Here is a 24397-nt window from a genome sequence, read left to right on the forward strand (position 1 = left end):
ACAAAATGTTTTCCATGTGCTTGGGAAATTTTTGAAACGTAAACTTTTATGTTTATTCTGGCTTTTTTTTTTTTAGCCACACATGTCCGTTCTACATAAACATGTCCAGTAATTTATTAGTTGGCAGGTAGCATTTAGCTTGAAATGTTTGTCTCATTCGTGTCCCATGGGAAGCAGTGGCGGCTTTCTTTATAGTCTTGAGGATGGCATGCTTTGGTAGCAGAATAAAGATGCCTATTTTCATTGTTGCTTGAAAACCCAGCAACCTACTTACATTGATTTATAGCATCTGTCACTGAAAGCTTTTTACTGCTGCAACGGCTGGAACTCTCCCGATATCCGTTAGTCGGAGCCAAGCATAAAATCTCAGCTGCTTTATACACAGTACCACAGTCAGTGCACGAAACAATTCGATTTGCCAGGGTGAGGCCCTTTTTCTAAAGACATGTCCAATATTGCAAGAAGTGCAAAATGATTTTTAGACCACAGAAAAAGTCCCAGAGCATGCCTTTAATGTCTCTGTGGTTGTACGACGCTCTCCTTTTTTGGTCAATTTGTCCATGGTTTCAATCAAGCGAGTTATTTGGTTTTTGCGTCCTCTTGTAAAGCCAGGATCCAAACAAGAAACAAATTTTACCAAAAGAAAAGGGGGAAAAAAAGCTTTCATCCATTTTATTTGATGCTCTTGACCCCTTCTGTAATGCTAACAAACCATGCTGGTTTGGTTTGAGATAAGGCAGTTTGTTGAAATGCAAATTGAATTCTCATGTTTATCACAGTCATGAAGATGTTGCACATGTTCAGTTCTGTTACGCAGGTAGCGTCTCTATTTGTCTGTATGTTTTTGAACACCACACCACAGTGAGGCTGCTTTCTCTCTCTTTATACACTACCCACAGAAAGTTAGGGATATTTGACAAGAATATCCCTATAAGAAGTTCATACTACAGTGATATCCTATCATGAAAGCCTTTTAAGTAGAAGGATGCAATGGTCATTTCTTTATCTCAAACAAAAGCTAACAACAGTGGTGGCTATAGCACAGCAAAAATCTATAACTTGATCAATTTGATCAAAGTGTTGTCTTGTTCTCATGATGTCAAAATTTGAACATTGTGGAGAGGAGAGGGAGAGAGAAGAGGACTGTATATTGAACCAGAACATTTAGAGTTTCAATGACAATTGAACCACTAAATCAGACGGTGCTTGTGATTTTTGTGGTTAATCACCTTGTTAGAGAACAGCATGTTATTCAATGAGGACTGAAACATTGAACAATTGTGCATTCAAAAGTTTAGAGAAGGTTAAATTAAATTCACCTGTAAAGGTTATAGTGCATTTTAGGTGCATTCTGAAATTTAATCTAAAACCCAAACATCCCATAACTTTTTTGTGAGTAGTGTGTGTGTATATATACAGTATATATACTTGACTTCAGTGTCCAAAGACATTAGAAGCAACTGTGTGAACCTTTTCTTACCTTTCACTGTTTCTATGCACAGGTGCGTCGACACGAGCAGAAGCACGGTGTTCGCGACCCCGCGATGGGCGTGGACTCCTCGTCACGTCACAGTGGAACCGGGCAGGACAGCGGCTTCGGCAGCGACAGCGCTCGCATCCGCATCGTCCAGATCGAGCAGCAGAGCGGGGCCAGCCACCACTGCATCGCCCGGCCCTCCCACAAGTCCACGATCACCAAGAACCTCAGCTTCATCCCTTTCGACATCTTCCTCACCGCTAGCAAGCTGTCTGTTATGACTTACGCTTGCTCCAGTTCCTCCAAGGCCCTTCCCTTATCGGCAGACACTCCCTGCACGCTGGAGAAGAAGGAGCCTGGGGATAAGGTAAACAAAAAGGCTTTGAAACAGAAGCTCAGAAGTGAGTCAGTCCCTGGATCGGTCAGTTATCCATGTGTGTATAATGATTCGTTCCAACACAATAGCAAAATTTGACATTTGTGAGAGCAGTGCCGTCACGTAGACGTACAATACAGTGGTTAATTAATACAGCAGTTTTTTTTAAAGGAGACATATTATGCCCCTTTTCCACAAATTAAAATAGTTCCCAGTTGTCTTAAAGACATATCTGTGACATGCTTTGGTCAAAAAATATCACAGCTCTTTTCATCCATTCAGTCAAAACAGCCCTGTTCAGAATGGCTGGTTTCAGTGTCTGGCCCTTTAAATGCAAATGAACCACTGTTTGCCCCGCCCCCTCTACCAGTACCGGTACTCACAGGTAGGGGTGGGGTTATGCAAATTCGAAAACTAATTACATCATTGTCAGACACTGAGGGAACAGCTCGTAAAACCACATGGATTTCAACCTAGGGAGCCTGCACATTACAGATTTGTTTGTCAATTCTCACATTGTGGGGGCTGGAAGGCCAAGACAAACACCCAAATATATGTTGAAGAGCCTTCAAAAAGTGATATTTCCATAATATGGCCCCTTTAAAAATCTACTTTATGGCCCAAAATGACACAGAATTATATGGTTGATGTGGGTTGTTATTGAATTTTCTGCTAATTAAAGTTCAACCCAGCTCTAAATGATCCTCCTGTATCTGCTGCAGGTGGGAAAGAGTGCCCTCAACCAGTCTGAGATCCTGTCTGAGTCTCCTCCAGCTTCATCCTCACCAACTCCAGACCCGACTCCAGCTCTAGCTCCCGCTCCAGCTCCAGCTCCGGCTGCAGCTCCGACTCCGGCTCCAGCTCCAGCTGCACAGGACTCCCTGGCCGGCCTGACAGCTGAGGACATCTTCAACAGCAACACCTCCCAGCCGGCCTCTCCGCTCCTCAGAGGCAGCCTGCTCTCCCTGGACGGCCTGCCGACTCCCAGCCGCTCCTCGGCCCGCCAGGCGCTGGGCGTGACCATCGTGAGGCAGCCGGGGAGACGAGGGGCTGGCGACCAGGTGTTGGAACCGCTCCTGTACCTGCAGGTGATGCAGCCCTCCGCTCTGCTCAGCTGCCACCACCGCAAGCAGAGGATGGAGCTGTCCGTGTTTGATGTGGCCTTAAGAGGAGTCACCTCCGACTACAAGTGCCTAGGTGAGCTGGAGCCGATTAAGATAAAGTCGAGTGAAAACGTTAAATCTCTTCATTTTAACACAGTTTCTTTGTCTTGTTCTCTTTCTTTTCCCCGTTCTCCCTCTCCTCCTCCTCCCTCCTCTTTGTTTTTTTCCTAATCTCTCCATCTGCCTCACTGTGTCCAGACCCAGGAAAGACTCTGCCAGAATCTCTTGACTACAACGTGTTTTGGCTGCAGACAGTAGCAGCAGAGGTTGACAGTAAAACGGGCATCCCTCCCCCTCTGCTCTGCCTCCAGATCAAAGATTTCCTCAACGGACCAGGTGGGGATCTCACACACACACACACACGCACACACACAAACACACAAACTCACTGCTGAACATGTGCAACTTGTGTACACACACACACACACACACACACACATGCTAACTTGCTCCTTTTACGATTGAGAGCATCCGTTTCACATTTAATCACATTTCAGGAAAAATGTGAAAGCAAACACACACCATAGGCAAACTTCTTTTCTACCATGTGTGCACATAAAGGGCCGATTCTAACACACGTTGGGGATTTTTTCTCCATGAGGCCGCTGATATCTCTAATATTACTCACTTTCAACAGCAGGTTACGAGCTCCTGTTGATTTAAGTGTGTGTGTGTGTGTGTAACATCAGGTTCCTGTGGATCACCGGGTTCGGTTCTCTATTTTTAGACTGATGTGATATCCATATGCGTATAGCTTTAAGCTAAGGTTGATGACCTACGGGTGTGGCTGACATTTTTACCCAAACAGAGCTGCAGTGAACACAAAGTGTGAGTGGGCTGCTGCGATGTGAATGCACGACCTTCGTATCCATGTGAGAGTGGCCTCATGCAGCGTGTGTAGGCACAAGACATCCTTCAGAGTTCAGCTCCCTGAACTCAGCCAGGCCAGATGTTGCAGATGCATGCACACACCGACACTCAGCTGCACACATATATACTTTTACATAGACCCCCCCTGTCTCTCCTCCACATGCGTACAATCAGGAACACCATCCTGTGCATGTTTACAAGAAGCGAGCTCCAGGCTGGACGATGCGAGTCGCCCCCGTTCGCCTACACACATCCCCGCTGTCAGCAGAGGGGGTTTATCTGTCCTCGTGGAATCACACAACATAACACAATGCGGCTCTCTGTAAACCACAGCAGTCACACACACACACACAATACAAGCTCACACCAGTAATGTCCATCTACCCCTCTGCTCAGTCCAGATGGCGCCAGCGGCCAAATTACAGCAAGCATGACCTTTCCATGAGGCATGGATTACATCAGAATCTCACTGAGGTTTTGATCATATATGGTAAATATGAGTCCTTTCTGATGGGGATCCACTGTGTACAGGAGAGAGGCATGTTGGTGCAGCGGGTAGAGAGAGACTCTCCCTCAACATCATGAGTAATCCTGACCTCCGACCTCGCTCCGGAGAAGTGAAAGAAAGACAAACAGCAGCAGATCTCGTACTGTAACGTTTCCAAAGATTCAGTGGATTCAATCTCTCGTTGTTTATTTTTCAGAGTTTACACAGCGCTGAGCACTGGTTTTGCAACTTTTGTATGATTTATCAGCTGGCGTTCTTGCCTGTTTTCATCGTTTAAGATCGTTCACGTTATGTTGTGGTTACATGCCGAAGTGCACGGTGCAATTACAGTCAGGTGTTTCCCTTGAACTCATAAAGAGCAGAGCTGTCCTTGTCTGTCTGTATGATAACTTCAATCACAGTCACACACACACTCATTCTCCCCACATGCACACACACACACCACACGCACACACACACACACACACACACACACACACACACACACACACACACACACACACACACACACACACATACACATACACATACTAACAACCACCCCCTCCCCAATGACTCACACAGAATCCAGGCTCAGTGTGAGGCTGCCCCAGGTCAGGCTCTGCTGGAAACATCGAGAATTGACCACACATGCTACCGGTCCCCCATCACCCACATAGTCACACACACACATACAACTGTGTGTTGTTTGGTTAGATGGCTCTCTGGTGGAGATAGTTATCCTCCTCAGGGATGAATGAGCAAAGGAAGAAGTTACAAAGAGACACAGAGTACACATTTATCAGTCTTAACTGAACCATCTGCATATGCAACAAATGTCTTGACCTGCTAAAACATGTTTTGACGACTCTACTCAGTCTTGTTATTGTCTGGATTCACAAACTTTTAAGTGCAAATTAAGAACAAAGCACACATTGTGCATTTTAATTATCTGTCCCCTCTATTGTTTTTAGAGATGGTTTATTTGCATATGCAAGTCTTTTTACTGCCTGTCACTGTGTGTTTGTGCTGCGATGTGTATGTATCATGTCTGGCAGCTCCACTTTGATTCAACAACGCTTCACATTTGATTTATTTCAACGAGGCGCAAACAGAGAGCAGACCGCCACGAGGCCACGTCTCGCTGTGTGTTTACAGCAATATGCTCGCAATTTCAGCAGCATTTCCTCTGCGAGACCAATCAAAGCTTCCCTCCCAAGGATGCTGAGTGGGAAACACTTGTAACATGTGTACTGTAAATTGGATGGTGTTTCAGCATTGACCCTCACTCAGCAGCCGCTCATCACACACACAGACACACAAACACACTTACATACTAATTCCCATACAGACAGGAAGCCAGATTTTGTTCAGAACCAAGCAAGGGTTCAAGGTTTGACCGGCAAGCACGTACGTGAAAAAAGGGACGGCGCTGACTTTGTTTTTTTTTTCCCAACATGAGAGAGAGGGGGTTCGGTGATTGACCAGTGAAAACACAAACACTCACACACTCATGCGCGTTCCTTCCTTCCCTCCTCTGTCTCATCTTTCTTACTCAGCTCCAGCCTTAAAGAGGGTCAGTGAACAAGTCCAGAGGTAACTGCTACCACTTGGAGACGAGAGATCATCCGAGCCCCGCTGCAGAGAAGCAGCAGGTGATAGATTAGCTAGAACAAATTGGAACCATTACTCTCCTGTGTCCCTGCTTCACGTCAAGCTATGGCTTTGTGGAAATGTTGTCAGTTACTGTATACAAGCCCGTGCCCCTCCGAACCGTCCAGAACCTCTCTAATTTGAGTCAGATGGCATCTGGGGTGCGTGTCACTGGCCTCTTTTTTTTCTGTGACAGTGGGATTCTACAGATATACTTGGGGGGAAAAAAAGAAGAAAGGGTTGGCACTCCCAAACACAGGCATATGGGCCGTGTGTAATTTGACGCATTGCCACCTGCGTCTGACACGGGCTCTCTGCTGTCAAGAGTCAAGCATAAAAGTCAGCTCAAGAAATCAAAAGGAGGCGGTGGGAGGGGTGGGAGGGGAATGAAAACAATGTTTGTGGTGTTTGCACACACACATATTCCCGACACCAGGTTCAAAGTGGGGATGGCGTCATGTATGACCTTGCCAAAAAGGCACAGTAACCTGGGTAATAAGCATAGTTGATCTCCCCCCTCGACCACTCTGCAGAGTTGTGTGTGTGTGTGTGTGTGTGTGTGCCTCTGTCAGACCTTGATCTCCCACTTTCTCCAGTGCTAATAGAGGCTGACACCTGAGAAGGGCCAGTCTCTGATTCCCCGCAGCCTGTTCACATTAAGGCCTGTTCTTTAAGGGTATATGAACACCAACACCACCTCTTAACCTCCAGGCTTGATGCACAGGCCCTCCACTGACAGTCCTCTTAAAATAGCCATTAGACTTACAGCTGAAGCTAACATTTTTCTAATAAAAACACACGTGTGGTGTGAAAAATGCCACTGTTCGGAGAAAAAAAAAGCCATTGACTGACTTCTTTTGCTTGGTAGTAATTTATATTAAGTCCTCATCTGCCTAAAGAACAATAGCTCATTTGAAAGCGACGTTGAATAAGATTTGATTTCCCATTCTTCACTATAGTGCGTAAGGGGTGTGGTCGTGTACATAATTGAGTCTTAGTGCTGATCCAGAAATGCATGATTTTGCAGTTTAGTCTGTAAAAAAAAAAACTTGAAACGAGCTTTTAGTTTCCTCTTTATGCCGTCTTTGCCTCTCTAGTGAAACCACATGGAACATCACTGTAAAGACTTTCTCACATAGCCTCATATCAGCTCCAGAAGAAGGAACCAAACTTAAGGATATCAACTGATGTGCTCGACATATGGCTATATAACGGCTGTGAAGTGGTTTCATTTGAATTCTGCAAAGACGCCTCTCTTGTCATTGCTCCAATGCACTAAAAATACGCTCCACTGCTTGTTGGATAAAGACAGAGGGAAGCTGTACAGATGCTGTAGCCGTCTTCTTCCTCTCCAGTCCTCCATGGAGAGTTCTCACAAGGAGATGCACTTTATCCTTCTGTCATTAGACAGTGCGAAGGAAGAAGAAGAAGAAGAATTTTTCCTTTTGAACTCATCTGTTAATCTCTGAGGGAGCTGGTAATTTATGAAGTGATAATTTGTCACACTCACTTGAACCACCATAGTGAGTAACATGTCTGAGGTTATTGTTATTGGAAGCATTTTGATTTTTATGAATGATTGAGTTGAGCTGTTTGCTCCACTTAATTGCTTTTTCCATTCATGAACAATAATATCAGTGGAGTGCTTTTGGGCAACAGACAATAATATCATATCCTATCTTGCAAACTGTGTAATTAATGATCCGGGTACAGAACTTGTATTGGTTGAATTTGTTTCAACAGCAGCATAGAGACGTCCTCCTGGAGGAATTTACCAAATTAAGTCTTGAAAATCTGAATTATAGCAAGATGCAAGTGTTTGCACTGGTTGCTCAGGTTCAGGTGAGCGTCTGATGGGTTTAACAGGTATGTTGCTCCAGGCTTGGCTCGGTCTGCGGCGGTGAGATGGGGGTTTTTCAGGGTGGGGGTGGGTGGGTGGAAAGAGACTTCGGGAAGAAGGACAATTGGTAATCAGGACCATGTCTCCCTCTGTGGAGAGCCAAGCAAAGGGCCCAGGCCCCAGCACTGGCCCTGAGTGGGTGATCAGAGACAGCTTTATGTGATTACAGAGGAGGAGGAGGGGAGAGGGGGGAGAGGAGGAGGGATGGAGGGGCTGTTGAGGTGGGAGAATGGAGGAGAAGTAAAAGATAGAAAGGAATGAGAGAAGCGAAAGGAAGCAGAAAGATGGGCTACATGAAACAGAAGTGGAGGGGGGGAGAGGGAGAGAGAGAGAGAGGATGAAAGGTTGAAAGAACATGGGAGGGGAGCAGAGGAACCTGGACGAACAGCTGCATACGGACTATTTATTCCACCACTGGAACGCTTCCTGGTGAGAAGTCAACTGGAAATGATAAGCTACATTGCACAGAGAAATCCACCTTTCCTTTCCATCTCTCCTCCAGTTCCTCTATTATTTGACCAAGTGCCTTACTTCTACCCCGAAGGCAGTATGTATGTATGTATGCAGAAGGCAGTACTTGGCAGCACTCCTGCTCATGTCATCCAGCACCTACCTGGGGAGGAGACAGACAGGAGACCTAAAACCCTTTAAAAAAAAAAAGATTTAAAAAAAAAAAAGAACCTCTAAACACTGGTGCCTTGATGAGACCATGAAAAACAGCTGCTGTTGTTTTCGGCTGCTTCCTTCTCCCATCATCATGACCAAGTGGAAAAATGGGATAATGGAAGTGGTGTAAAACGGCATTGAGTTAAGTCATGTGTCTCTGTGAATTCCAGTCAAGTGTTTGAAGGCTGTAGTGCATCAGAGAGCGAGGGAGAGAGAGAGAAAGAGAGAGCGAGGGAGAGGTAGAGCGGAAGATGCCGAGGAGTCTTGGATTCGTGCGGCTGGCATGAAGAGGAGATTCTCCTCTGCTATTCCACAGTGTCACGTTAGGATATCGCAGGGGAGAGCGGGCCAGTAACTGTGCGTGTGCATGTAAGGAGGAGACAGAGATTGAGACTGGACCCAGCTGTTATTTAACAGTTTCTTGCATGCAAAGCTTGACTGATTAGAAGAGGAGAGAAGAGTGAGTTCAGAGTTTGATTTACGAGACTTGGTATTATTACACAGAATTCCTCCGGTCAGATGGCGACGGTCAGATCCAGCTCAGTGGTACAAGTAAAGACTGCCCTAAAAAAAAAAAAAACAGAATGAACTGTGTCCAGTTTAGATGGTGACTTTCCAAATGACACTGAGTAGAGTAAGATGTCAGTGACGAGCCAGGGCCCCGGCCAGCAGTGAAATGGGTTTAGAACAGTTCAAGGTGTCCTGCTTTATCGCTGATGAAGAGTTTCTTTATCCACTGTACTGATGATCCTAAAAAACATATCACATTCACTAAACAGGAACAGGACATCAGAGAGATCCAGGAAGTGTTTGCATACTACCAAATGTACTTGGTGCAGTTATGTTTTTGTTACCTGTTCAAATGCATCATTCCCTCTACTTTTCTTTATTATCACACTTCATAAATAGATGTTTCAATAGTGTTACAGCCCGGCTCAAGGCAGACAACATGAAGGGAGGCAACGCACATCGATAGTCTTTTTTTGAACAAACTTTTTTTTTTCTCAACAGAAACACAGAACATACATTTTGCCATCATGTCAGTTACAGAGATAGATACAATAAAATAAAATATTGCCATCCATCTATCCTTAACAGGCAAATCTTCCAGCTGATTGCCCCCTATCCACCCTCACAGCACAGACAGGAGCCCCTCCCCATATTGCTCTGCTGCGTACACACATATCGCCCATTAATGTAGTCACGGTCACATCAGTATCCTACACAGTAAGCAGTGATACATCAAGCAGACTAAAAACAATACACAATGGTAGTGTGAGGATTATAAGCTCCATAAACTCCATCCTCCATCTCTGAGACACATGCAGAGGAGGAGGGGTCATCTCAATAGATACTTGAGATATTCTGATTTGCAGCCTTGTTGTGAGAGTTATTGTTAAATGGTTTAATATCTTGTCTTTCTTTTCTCTCTCTACACAGCTGAGCTGAACATTGAGCTCTCGCGGCCCCTGAAGATCAATCCCACGCTGGCGAAGCTGGAGCAGGCCAAAGCCTACCTGAATAAAGTCCTACCAAACCACGTGTGGGAAACCTCCACTAAACCACCTTCCTCTTCCTCCACGCCTCATTCCTCCCCCATGAAGACGAAGCCCAGGTCTGCCGTCTCTCATCCCGACGCGCCGGGCGTCAAGGCGCTGGCGTTGTCCTTCCACAAGGTTTCCCTCCACACCGCCCAGATCGTAGTGGTCATGGAGACGGAGGCTCATCCGAAGAAGCCCAGCGTGACGGTGTCGGTGTCCGCCATGACGGGAAGTCTGAACATGAAGTCGGGGCCGAGGATGGAAGGTGAGTAAATGACGAAACGTCTTCTAGAAGAAATTACATTGAGCTTCTGTGAGCGGAGCAGATGCACTGGATCACAGGTGCAGACACATAAAACCACCGTTTCTGTAATTTGCTCAATTAACTTGTAACCACGTAATGAAATGAAAACCATACTTGGCGGCTGGTACCTGGATGCGCCTGCCAAATATTAATTGTCATGGTTCTCCAGACTCTCATGTTCACCTTTGTGTTTAAAGCAGAAACACAGAACCCAAATACTTGTTAATTATTGGTTGTAAACTACACCAGCATTACCTTTCATCACGCGTTGCCTCATACACTCATACAGTGCAGTACACTCTGCCTAACCCTGTCCCAGCTCTGTCTTATCTTAACTCAGTAAATGCTCCATGGTTCTGGACCTTAAATGACTCACTGTAACTTTTTCTTTATGTGAAAAGTGCAGAACGTCAAAGCGGTGATGTCATCTGTCTTATTCTGCTTTCTTTCAAGATATTGCCACTTGTTTTCAAGGAAATTCTTGAAACAGGTGGAGCCACATTGGAAACAACTGCATGTGAATGACTTCACCCCCGTTTGGCAGATTTTATCATATTTTAAAGAAAACCGCAAATTTTAAGACTCTGCAGTACACAACAATAAATGTACACACTTTTTTTTGTGGTGTGTCATTTGTCTAGGACCCTAGCTCAACATGGCTCCACATGTGAGCCAACAGGAACCAGTCCAGGCCCTTTGAAAATAAAGTACAGTTACACAAAGCTCCAAATATCCAATAAAATATGTAGCGAGGAACAAATTGTTCTGTTTCGTGTCATTATGTATTATGTAACCAAACAAATATTGATGCGGACAAACTCTACAGCGCTGTACCCGGTGCACCCTGCTCTTCTATTAGTTATTCATCCAGATTAAAAGTTGTTAGTCCTGCAGTCATTAAGCTTTATATTGTTATCGATGAGATCAGTATCTCAGTGTGTAGCTCTTCGCCTCATTTTCCACTTTCTTTCTTTGTTTGCTGAGGGGAACATGATGTCTCAGCCGTTTTCAGATGATTTGATACTGTCATTCACTCACACTGGGAAAGGTTGCGACCCAAATAACAGTATTGCTTTTCAGTATTATTTGGAATATTGCTGTTTTTTTTACACATGCTAGCAAAGCCCTCATCTGCCAAAAACAAGGTTTGTCAGTAAACTGTAAAGTGAGATGTTTGTGTTAGTCTTGGACCTTAAGTTGGTGTGAGGCTGTGTGTGTGTATTTGATTGCAGCGGTATGTGTATATTGGGGTCTGTGTGAGAGAATGATATTTTCATGTGCTAAAGTTATGAGTGTGTGTGAGAGCGAGATGTTTGTTTTCATGTTAGGACCAAACCCTGCCTTCATCAACACTGACTATTATCCAGGAGGCATCACAGTGTTTCCATTATGACAATCAGATCTGCTAATACTAATATAAATTAAAAAGCTTCCAATCTTTCCACGCTGCTGCTGGGCGCGAGCCAACTCGCTGTAACAGATTATCAGAGATTTTTTTTTTGCTTTGTTTTTCAGTTTTTTGCTATTTTCTTGGCACGTCTTCCAAACTGTACACCAGATGGAGACAGAAGGATGAAGCAGAGTGAGGGGCTGCTTCTGCCACATGCAGGGGGGAGATAATAAGGGGACAAGTTGACTCCCAGGAGGTAGATTTGTAGGTTTGTGCCGAGGAGCCGCTGAGCAACACGTCCTCTCTGTGTTCGGGGAGGGTGCAAAGGGACAAGGACGGAGCTGGAGCTCTGCTCCCTTAAGTGCCTGCATCTGTTTTGCAGATGTTGTTATATAGGGTTACTTCAGATAAAATGATTGTCGAAAAATGTTAATTAAAACCTCAAACAATTTGCACTTTGTTTACTCAAATCTGCATAACTGCACGGTGACACAATACTCAGCACCCGTGCCCTGCCCTGATTTTCACCAGCTTTTCAGCTTTCATCCTTCATCCATACTTCAATAAACACAGTTGAAACTTTGTGTGCAATGCAATGGAAAAAGAAATAGAGTTTAGAGAGAATTTCTTTGCTAATATGAAAGTTAATCCACTCCCACTCATTTTCCACACAAGTGATTCTACTATTTAAAGTGACTGCTCTTCCTTTTGCGCATAGTGATACTTTTTAAAGTGTTTGCATGTGATTCATTTACAGTAAACACAGGAAACAGAGATCAGATAGAGTTACTGGGTATTGTTTTCCCACAGTTACCAGCAAACTGAAACAGAGCAACTCACTTTACACTTTGACTGGACACAAATAATAATAAAAAAGTATAATAGTATAGGGATCAAGACCACTGGTGTTTATTGACATCCACTGGATCTCTCTTGTTGTTACAGCTCAGAAAATGTAACATCATGTACGTACGTTCTGAACAAGACGTTATAATAACGGCCCATAAAACTAATGCTGTCATCATGTGCAGTAAAAGTTTCATTCAGCTCCTCATCTATCATATCCGAGTGTTCTCTGAAATACCTGAGAGGTTTGAGATACTCAGTGTAGATCTCATTATAGGCGCTGATATTTCATCTCTCTGCCTCATCTGTGAGAGGAGGAGTAACACCTGTAGATGCTGCCAGAGCCGAGCTGCTACGCTGTTGTTTACTTCATACCAAGAGGATCTTTGATTTTGTTTTTTGTTTTTTTGTGATTGGAAAGTAAATTTCCCCAAGATATATCCTGTTGAGTAACATGTTTGTCTCGCCCAGTTGTTTCTTTTTTTCTTTTTTTTTGTCTCTTGATAACTTTAGCACTCTTATAGATCTTTGTCACAAAACACATGGTTATTTTCCCAGAGGGTTTCTTCACATAGTGTTCCCAGATTTGTTGACATGCAAAGGAGACAAACTGTCTCAAATTACGCAGAGCGATCGCTGACGACAATAGATGTATCTGCTGACTCTTAGCCTTAGCTGCACTGCCTCCATCACTCACCACCACCCGGCCTCTCCCGGTCCTGCCTGCCTGCTCCATACCTCAGAAAATGGATACCTTGGAATTTTTTTTTTTTTTTTTTAGGAAGATAAAGGTTAGGATTCCCGTTCTGTACGGTTTGAGCATTTGAGCTGCCACAATAAGTCAGCGGGAATGACCCCCCTGGGAGAAGCTGTACATGAGAGATGTAAGACAGGGGGAATGTAGTATTACTACCGGCTACAGTATGTACTACTACTACTGTTGCTGCTTTTGTTGCGTTGCTGCTCCTCAGTGGCAGGCGGAGATTGATGGACCACATCCTGAGCAGACCTCAGGATGATGCCAGTTTGTAAGAGGAAGCAGGGAGGGGAGGGAGGGGAGGGAGGGGAGGGAGGGGAGGGAGGGGATGGGGAGAAGAAGAGAAAGGGAAAGAGTTATGAAAGAAGGGAAGCAGGAGGATGATGGAGATAGAGAAGTCGAAGGAGAGGAAAAAATGAAGATGTAGTGAGAGAAATGTGAGAGGAGAGGATGAGGAAGATAAAAAGAAGTCACAGGACATAAAACGTTATTTGACAAAGAGAAAAATAACAGCAGCGAGCAGAGAGAGGGGGGGGGGGGGGGGGGGGGGGATCCAGCGCAGCGCAAGAAAGAAAACAAGTTTATGAGTCAAAGAAGGACAGAAGAGCAGATGAGGGGGAAGAACGAAAAAAAATGTTGAGTCAAAAAACAAACATGGAGGGGAAAGGCAGAAGAAAGGAAGTAAAAGAGGAGTGGTGGATAAATAAAGGAGATATATGAAGAGTTCATTTGCAAAAGCAGATAACTCAGTTTTTAAATAATCTAGAATCTTCATTTTTTATTTTTTATTTAGCCTACATAATAAGTTGAGTGACTTTGAGATGTAAAAAAACAGACATATCTCAAAAAAATAAAGTTTTATTGAAAACAACACTATGCAAAAAATAATTACAAAGCCTCAGCTCATTTTTTTTCAAAATGGCACTTATCTGCTTTTGCAAAATGAACTCTTCATATGTATAATCCATGGCAGAGAGGGAAAAACAGGAGGACAGTCGGCCACCCTGCCCCACCCCGTCTTCATTAGCCTACATCATCCATAGCTGCAGCGGGGTGAAGACCCTGTCATCCACCCCCCCTCCCCATCCCCCCCTCCATCCACAGAACATCTGGGGCTCTGTACCTGGTCATGGCAGCCCCCTCCTCCTCCTCCTCCCCTCTGCCAGGGGACAAGATGGAGAGAGAGGGGATTAGGTTGACAGTGAGGTGTGTTACCAGATCCTGTGTTAATGAAAAGCAAGTGGAAGCCCCACATTCCTTCCCCTGCATCCACGACTCACCCCCCTCCCCAAGGTAGGGGGGCATTTATAGTTCAATGAAAGAAAAGGTTGGGAGGTGGGCAAGAGAGAGAGAACAGATGTCTTAAGGTCCATGAAACAAGACCCTCCCTAATCTCTCAGCTCTCCGTCAGACTGCCCATAGAGTGCCCCCGAACAACACACACACACACACACACACACACACACACACACACACACACACACACAGGAGCAGCAGCAGCGGTAGTGCACACTTTTTCATAAGCATACGACAACACACACTCACACACACACAGAGTTTTGGATCCCTTGCTTTTTCATGGTGATTTACTCCAGCACACTTGTAAAGGAAAACGTATGTTCTTTTGAATGAAGTGAAAACTACCCATTATTTATTTATGTCTACTTTTTTTTTTTTTCAAGTTTTATTTTGTTTCCCTGGGCAATTTTTGAATTACAGTCATGTCAGAGTGTTTACTCTCCTGAAACAAAGCCACTTTTTCCATTTATCATATTATTTCTGTTTCAATAGCTTGGGAGAAGCCGAGCAGAGCGGAGCGAAGCCAAACTTAAAGATTTATATTTGGAAATTCATCGTCCTGCGATTTTGGAGCTTAGTTTTTTTTACTGTAACTATTAAAGACAAACATAAACAGGAATGTGCAGAACGTTTTATTTTATTATTATTATTATATAAAAGTTGACTTTGTAAAATGTTCAAAACTCATATTTCGAGCAGCGTTGGTACCGTAGCCCTCAACGATGTTGGAAACTTTATAACCAGGAGAAGGATCAGAAAGATTGAACTTTAAATGGGCCGATGATCGATGGCTAATGATTGTTGCCGTTAGCAGTCAATCATGTGATTATTTCCTCGGTTAATTGAGGAATCATTTGGTGGGGCAGTGAAATGTCAGAGTGTATTGATAAATTCCCTAAAATCTGATCCAACCATCTCTCCAAAAGCTGAATATTTATTGTTCTATCATATAAAACAGAGAAAAATGGCAAATCCTCACAGATACCATTCAGACTGTTTGGCAGTTATTAAAACGGTTCCCGGTAGTCTTTTAAGTGACTAATCAATTATCTTTGAATCATTTCAGCTCATGTGTAGCTTTACTTTATTATAAGCACGGTCCTGGCAGTTGCAAATGAACAAGCTTGTTTCTTTGCCAGTTGCCAACATCACATAGAGAGAGTAACCCAGGCTACATTCAGTGTGTGGTCTTAAAACCTGAATGTGTTTCTTTGTAAAAAAAAAAAAAAAAGATTCACAGCAATGGATCGTTTGTGTGGTAGTTTACTTGTTTCTCTAATAGTCAGCATGTGTGTGATTCACAGACTCCAGTGGGACTTGGACTCAACTTCACTGCACTTCAATCACACAGCGACTTGAGACTTGACTTGAGACTTGTATCCTCTAAAGACCTGAGACCAAACTCCAGTCTAGAGTCAAGAACAGTCATTATTGTATTAACTTCGCATCATCTGTATCATTTCACCGATTCCTGATGGAGTGGGATGATTGTTGGGGTCACGAGGGCAAGAGGGGAAACAGGAGAGAGGTTGATAGTGTTGCTGGCTGCGTTACCATCACCTAACAACTTTGTATTGATCTGCAGTGTTCCTCCTCTCTAAGCAAACAACTGGGCCCATAACCGTGCCAGCACAACACTCATAGGCCTGTCCTGTTTTCTTAATCAATGCCACACATGCACTTGTGCAGAATATGGTGAACAATGACTCATCTTACCAGATCTCCAGATTTCCACATCTCTGCAGACCAATGCCTGTGTTTTTTTTTATTTTTATGCACCACTGAACTCTTAAATTTGCATTCATTTTTGTAATTATTGGTTTACACTCTGCAACTCTGCAATAATACTCAGTATGGAGCTGTGGACTGACTGCTGCTGACAGTCTAATCACGTCCTGCAAACTGACATGAGGAAGAGCCACTTCTGTTCTCACTTCGCATGTCGCCCTAATGAACGAGCATCACAGTCATCAAGCGTTTGCTGTCAAGCGCTATTTCCGTCCCTGTTTACTGACTTGACATCTTTTCCATGGATCTAAATACAGATGTCACTTTAGTCACCAGTTGAGCAGCTTTATGACTTCATGCTCCTGCCATCTGTGCCAATGAAGCCTCTTTGATTCTTTTTTTTTTCATGTCACAGAGCTTGAGTGGATGTGAAGTGATCATAACTGTATCGTGCATGGAGGAAACACCCTTAACAAAATGCATAAATGCCATTTTATTGATACATTGGTTGGTATCGCATTGATGCACAAACGTATGCACTCGCCAGTACCTGATATGATCACAGCACAAGGGTACATGCTTGGTGGTCGAGTGGTTAGAGAGCAGATACCATGTTGGCAGATGCCTGAAGCTCTGATCGCCGGTTTGACTCCCAGCTGAGGGGATCTTTAGCGCATGTAAATGGTAAATGGACTTACACTTACACTGTATAGCACTTTTCTAGTCACTTGGACCACTCAAAGCGCTTTCCACTGTATGTCACATTCACTCTTTCCCACATGCATTCATACAGCACTACTAGACACAGTGTCTGAAAGCTAACCATTCACACACCGAACGCACACATCGGGGGGTAAGTGTGGGTTCAGTGTCTTGCCCAAGGACACGTCAACATTCAGCCTGGAGGAGCCGCCTGCATGTCATGTCCCCAGTCTCTCTCCATGCTGTCCTGTCTCTCTACACTGTCCTATCGAATAGAAACGGCAAACAACGCCCCAAAAAAGGGTAAATGTTCAGTGGTAACATCTGCCTCACCTCTTTACACTTTTCCCCAGCATAGACCAGATGAATATAGACAGTAAATTCAGAACTAGACCATGATCCAGAGCAGAACTATGTGTGAGCTCAAGCGGAGGTTCTTTCAGTTTATATTGTTCCACTTTAGCAAATTTATTATTTATTTCTTCCATTACTGACCATAAGTTTGCCAGGCTTGCTGTTTGTTCCACTTCCTGCTGGCCACTGCAACATATTATGCACACACACACGCACACACACACACACACACACACACACGCCCAGACGCATACCACTGGAGCTGCTGCCAGAGAGAAAATAACCAAACCAAGCCAGCAGCCAGCCGTAGGAAAGGAGATGTCCCAAACTTGACCTAAAACCCGATCATTTGTCAGAAGCCTTCGGGCTTAGGCTCGGTAACAGAATGGCATAAAGCGAGAATTACAGTAATGGGAATAAGATCTCTCTGTTTGACCATCATCATCATCACACATGCCTTCCTACCAAGGAATTACATGCTGTGTTGAATATTAAGAAATGAACACACATCAACCATACGTAATTTGCTTATGCGTTGCAGCTGTCATTGAGCCCATATGAAACTCATCAACACTCATCAGTTACTGTATTTGTAACGGCTTGGATGACACACAACTCCCTGCGCTGTGCCATTTTGGCTGACAGTGTCCCCTGCTACAAAACCATTTTCCTCTAGTGTCCTATAGTGGTCTTGTGGTGAGTGAGCAGTGTATTTCTGTGGTGAGTGACAGTATATTACTTCTATTACTCTTACCATCCCAGACAGTCTTTGGGGGCCGCTGCTAGTTAGGTAATGACTCCTTTAGGTTTCTTCTAATTGATACCAGTGCATCCCAGGGTATAAATCAGCCAGGCAGTGGTCAGATAACGGCTTCCAGGGAGAAACCGACACGGTAAATCAGTCTCAGATCCTATCTAATCTTACCCAAGTGTTGCCAGAGATGTATTTCACTTGAGGAAGATTTCCATCCACCCCGTTCCACCACCCACTTTGTTCCACGGGTGTCGTAGTAGGTTGTGCATTAAGGCCTGTGGAGGATGTGCTTGTGTGCACGGTTGTACTGTGAACTCAACTGTATCGTAGCAACTTGAGACCTGCAGGTGTAAGTTAGTGTGTTGATCAAAATCAATTGTTAAAGGGCATTTCCAGTCGTAATTAATGTTTACCTCAGATATCAGGTCACCTGTGATCAGTTCATTTCATACCATCCATACTCCCAACTGCATCGTGTGGACATTTATATTCATTTTTGTTCAAGAATCTATTGTTTTTTCAGTGTTCATTAATGGTCTCCAGACTATAAATAATACAATTGTTCTATGGTCGCAAGTAACGTCCTTTTGACCATCATTTACATTTTAAAGTTGTATTATTTATAGTCTGGAGCCCATTATGAACATTGAAAAAACAATAGATTCTTGAACAAAAACGAATATAAATGTCCACACGCTGCAGTTGGGAGTATGGATGGTATAAAATGAACTGATGATAGGTGACCTGATATCTGAGGTAAACATTGATTACCATTGGAAATGCCCTTTAATTGTAATTTTCTCATCATAACTCAATTTGTATCATGCATTTCCACCCACACAAGGACTAATAAGATAAATAAGATAGATCCAGTGTCTCCAGTGTCAGCTTTTCCATATGGGACAGTCACAGCCACATAATTAATAGTGTGCATTCAGACATTACTGGATGGTAACTGGTCAGGATCATCTCTCATACCACAAAGCAGTGTATATGTCTGAGGTCAGGACTCCACAAAGTTGCTGCTGTTTGTTTATTTAATTTCTCACTATGAAGCAATCTCATTCTGTTTCCCTTCTCTCTCTCTTTCTATTCGGTCTCTGTTTCCCTCCATCATTCTCTCTTTTCCCCATTGTTTTGCACAAAACACCTCAATGGAAAAATGAGCTGTTCTGGGTGTTGAAATTAAAGCTCTTTTGTCGTACATAGTTGCATGGTTTTGGTTTACCGCAGACTAAAACAAAGAAGTTGTGAAAAATAGCTCAATTCTTGCTTATTCTGCAAAGATCTTTTCAAATAATCAACATTGTTGGTGCCCTTTAGAAGTGGTGATAAATAAGCTGGTTGGAGAGAGAATTGAAGCAGTCTTTTGTTTTTAAATTGGTATCGCAGCCAGGTGTCTTCAATCTTATTATCAGAAAACATGCTTATAGTGCTGTTTGGAATCATTATGTGCACCACACTAAACATCAGAAATAAACTGAGTTGGCTGAACTTGCATTCCATTGCCATAATCCCTATAGTCATAGCAGTAGGTTCGTTACCTTTAATTGTCGGTGCAAACTGTTTTTAGAACGGCGGAGCAGAGCCGTGAGCTGCTCAGAGCTACGCTACGGAGGCTAATGGGATTTCTTGGTTTCCCTCATCAAACTCATTAAATACACAATCCAACAACTCCAAAACGCTCTCGTCGACAAGTTGTGACCTGCACATTCACCACGCTATGAGATAATAACGGAATGTCACGAGACAGAGTTGTTTTCGAGGCAAATGCAGAGACTGCTTGCTGAAAAACTGCTCCCGACGGGAACGCACATCAGCGGTTTTGCATGAATTTAACTGGAAAACAACTCGTAATGTAGCTCTGAGCAGCTCACGACTCTGCTCCGCCGTTCTAAAAATATCTTGCACCGACAATTAAAGGTAACGAACCTACTCCTAAAACTATAGTGATTATGGTTGAACTATCCCTTTAAAGAACAAAATGAGACTTTTCTGATCTAAAAGCACAGTGAATGGGAGGACAGTGTTTCACTGAGGCCTGTTATTAGAGTTAATCCAGTGGAATATCTTTTGAAAGACCTGAAACTCTTTGTTTGGTTGAACACACTCGTATCTGAGAGACCTGGAAATATTATGTAATGGAGTCATAATTCACTGAAAATCTCCCTGAAACATGGACTAGAGAGAATCATAGATGCCAGTTAGTCAGGTTTTCTTTTTCAAGTTGAGAAATGTCCAATCTTTTTATCCATGTCTGTATCTAGAAAATAAAGACACACAGGTACAGTACAGTACAGCCTGCCTCATGCAATTGTACTTTCCCACTTTCATTTCTATTTTTCCCTTCAACATTCCTTCCCCTCCTTCCTGTTAATGGCCGTACTTCACAGCTCAGCAATGTAATGTCTTTGGGCCGTCTGCTGCGGCTGACACATCTCTGGAGACAAACCTCCATACAGTTAATACGGTCATCCAGAGCAAACGCAGGGATGGAGAAATGTTCCTGTGACTAGCGCTCGCTCATGCAGCCTGGATGGAAGAATGGAGTTAGGGATGAAGAAAGAAAGGGATTCCCCCTCGTTAAAACCACTCCCAATTAGGGTGATTTTTTGGGGGAGTGCTGGCCTCTGCTGCTGCTGCTGCTGCTGCTGGCTTTAACACCAGGCACTGCGGTCAACTGGCCTTTAAATGATGCGTGGTGAGACAGGAGAGAATGCTTTGATACAGATCGTGCGTATGTGAAAATGGTGCGTATACCGTACGTGGGGGTGTATCTGTATCTGGGTCTGGATCTGGGTTGTGCGAGCGTCTGCATTTACATCTGCTATGTACTGTACTGTATGCACTTTGAATGAAAGATTCCCCCCTTTAACAAGCCAGGTTGGGAGTTCCCCCTGCGCTGACTAATAAATCGTAGCCATGAAAATAAACCCGATGTCAGTAAGTTCACTAAGTACGCTCTAACAGCTCTTTCTGCGCCGCAACACCGCAGGAGATTAGCAGGTACGCCGCCTGTGTTTCCCCCCAGTGTTCGACTTATTAGGCTCTCATGCTGAATAAGATGTTTCCGTATAAAAGTTGCAAGTCCAACTGTGAGTCATATTTTCATCATATACATCTGACTCTCCCTCCATATCTATATCTATATATCACCTATTCCCCCACTCTCTTCTTAGGCCCAAAGGAGTCAAAGTGTTTCCTCAGATATTGACAATTATATTTTTTTGGGTGTTTCAAACATAGTTAGCATTCGTCATTTTGGGGGGAATCCAGTTTTTAGAAAACGGCTTCTGGCTATTCTGCTGTGTTGTTGTTATCCTCTAACAGACTTTATTATTTATTACCCTTAAAGGTCAAACTGTGAATTATTAGGAACTGGATTAGATAAGTGGACTGAAGCAGGTGTGCTACTGCTCTCTCTCACTTGCTTTCTCAGACTCACAGCCAAGCGCACTGGTGTGAGAATTTCTTTCTTTTTCCTTTTTTTTTTTTTTTAAAGGCATGTTTAAAGAGTCGTTTCTCAGGCCATTATTAGTCATCCAGGGTTGAGGTTTCCAAATGGGGCTGCTGCTGTAGCTCTAACTGACCAGATCAGCCCTCCCATGTCAGTGGCTCTCAGCCCACTCATTTATTGACCAGAAGGACAAGCTCAGGGCAAAAAAAAACCTGTGATGACAGTGGCACATCTCTGTTTGAATGGAAGGGACAGAGAACACTTTAAACTTTCCTTATTAACTTGGATTCTTTCTTTTTTTTTGCTACTTTTGGTCCTTGCAGGATGAGTGGGTGTTTGGCTCCCCTGTCTGGATTCCATCAGGGTTTTCTCACAGTCATCATGTCTGCAGCCGAGCCTTCTTCCCCCTTTTACCAAATCACAGAAACACTGAGTCTGAACTCGACTCTTACACAGATTCAGATTGTCGTAACCATAACCTTCGAAAACAACACCTCCGTTCACACAGACACAGGACGCTGTTAACTGACTCATACAGGATTTAAAGAGGGGAAAACATCCCCCTTTAAATCATCAGAGTCAAGTGTTTACACTAATGAGAACAGATGAGCATGAGAGTTTGGACGCCAGTGATTAAACTAATCTAATTTTATTTAGCTTTTATTAGGGGATCACTAGCTTCTCTGATTCAGACATAGCTCTTCAAAAACAGGTCATCCAGATTTTAGAGAAAAAACTCTAAGAGGCTAAAAAGGCCCAGTCCCATTTCTCCTCCCTTCACACTAGCGCTTGGTTTTCGAGTGGCCTCCAAAGGGAGAAACCCAGGAGCCACAACCTGTAGTGGGTTTTCATTCAGTTTTGAAAATGCCAGCTCCAGCAGTTGTGTTATGTGTTGTGTGAGCTTTGATGATCTTTCTTTGTTTGATGAACCAACAAAGAAGAATTGCAGAAAACAGAAAAAGCCTTTGCTGCTTTTCATCTTGCACCACATTGTCTGCACCTGGCCTCCCTCCCAATTTAAGGGGTAGTTTAAAGGGTTAAAAAGCACTTCCTGTTGCTCTTAAAAGAATTGGGACACCCTACCTTTACACGAGAACACGGAAAAACCCAGTGTTAGGGCAAAAAAAACGAGTGGAAGCGGTTCAAATGGGACAGGGCCCACGTCTATTATCATTAAAATTAGTTTTACTCAAGTCAATTGGTTTCTCTATTATCACAGCAAACTTGTAAAGTCTGTAAAGTTGATAGTGCCACACTGTTGTAATTGGACTGTGTCTAAATTGACAAAATCACTAGTTCAAAGTATTTCTTTATTAATTTTTAGATATGTACTAATCATTTTGTCCACAGGAGACATCCTTTCTCTTCCTTGTCCAGATTTCTTTCCACCCTGTGAAGTGCACACCATTCACAGTCTCTTCTTTTCTCCTCCTAGATGCAGTCCAGGCCTCCTCGTTGCTACTGGAGCTGCAGGACGTGTTGGTGCGAACAGGGCTGAAGGAGCGCAGCCACCTCCTGCTGGGTCCGTTCTCCTGCAGCTCCTCCCTGGAGGCCCGCTGGTGTCGGCACAGCGGCAACCCTGGAGCCGAGCCCGGCCCCCCGAAGCTGCTGCTGGACCTGAAGGGAGGCCTTCTGCAGGTTTGCCCATGACATCATTTCACGATCCTCAATCATATAATTTATCAGCCAGCGCAGCTCCTCCAGGTTTTTTTTTTTTTTTCGAGGTCGGGGTCACATCAGCACCTCTGCACCTGGTTGGGATTGAGTGTCTTGCTCAAGGACACGTTACCCTGAGGGGGCTGCTGGAGCGAGGTTCTTCCAGTTAACAGAACACCCCATAATCACAAAGCAATGCTATTGGCCACTAAAAAAAAACTTCACCTCTTGTGAGTTGCTCTGGTTTCTAAATTAATCCTTACAGTATTCATAAGCTGACACCCACAGACACAGCTCATCACACACTTAACACTCCTCTTAAATTTACTGTTCCTCTCCAGTTCAGCCATGGCTTCTGGCTTCTTTGCAGCTGAAGTGATGACAGTAGGAATTGCATGCTGTAATTCCACTGTAGATTTGAGTCATCTGCTGGTTAAGTGGTGGAATATTATAAGGCTATTTTCAGGGGTGGGGTGGGGGTTGTATCTGTATGTGTGTCTTTTTTCCTGTGTGGAGTTACATAACGTCCACACTGAAAATGTGACTAACTGAGCACATTATTACCCATGTATTATTCCACATTACTTCTTCAGGGGTAACCCCCTTTTTGCCTAATTTAAAAGTTTCCCTTATTTCCCTTCATTTCGTGCCCATTAACAAAAACATCACTCGCAACTCAACACTTAATACGTAATCATACATTTCCCTTCACAAATATTGGCGTTTGTGGCGTTTTAATCAAGTGCTGTACAAAACCACCAGATTCCCTCCGATTCCTTCTTCTCATGCTTTCTTTCCAAAACCTTGAAAAAAAAGAAAAAAAAGAAAAAGAAAAAATCCCCGAATGTTCCTGTTTTTAGAGTTTAGTCATAACCCACCCTTGCAAGCTAGTGAGTAGCGGGCAAGCGGGGCAGGCAGGCAAAAGCTCCATGTGTGAAGAGTTTTTGACTCAGAGATTCCTGCTCCTCAGTCCAAACCCCAGACAGACCCGCTTTGATGGAGCACGGGAAGGGGAAT

General features: G+C 43.8%; 1 protein-coding gene across 3 annotated transcripts in view; it reads left to right on the forward strand.

Moving 5' to 3' along the window:
• Positions 1-24397, forward strand: part of vps13b (vacuolar protein sorting 13 homolog B) — a 339339-nt gene that overhangs the window by 236998 nt on the left and 77944 nt on the right. For all 3 annotated transcript variants that reach the window (XM_083990417.1, XM_083990416.1, XM_083990418.1), the window contains 5 exons: positions 1503-1844; positions 2576-3050; positions 3215-3352; positions 10033-10398; positions 23160-23362. In XM_083990417.1, coding sequence (XP_083846543.1) covers positions 1503-1844; positions 2576-3050; positions 3215-3352; positions 10033-10398; positions 23160-23362 — 1524 coding nt within the window. The remainder of the gene's footprint in view (positions 1-1502; positions 1845-2575; positions 3051-3214; positions 3353-10032; positions 10399-23159; positions 23363-24397) is intronic.

The sequence above is a fragment of the Trachurus trachurus genome (assembly GCF_905171665.1).
Source record: "Trachurus trachurus genome assembly, chromosome: 16".
In the NCBI taxonomy this organism is placed as follows: domain Eukaryota; kingdom Metazoa; phylum Chordata; class Actinopteri; order Carangiformes; family Carangidae; genus Trachurus; species Trachurus trachurus.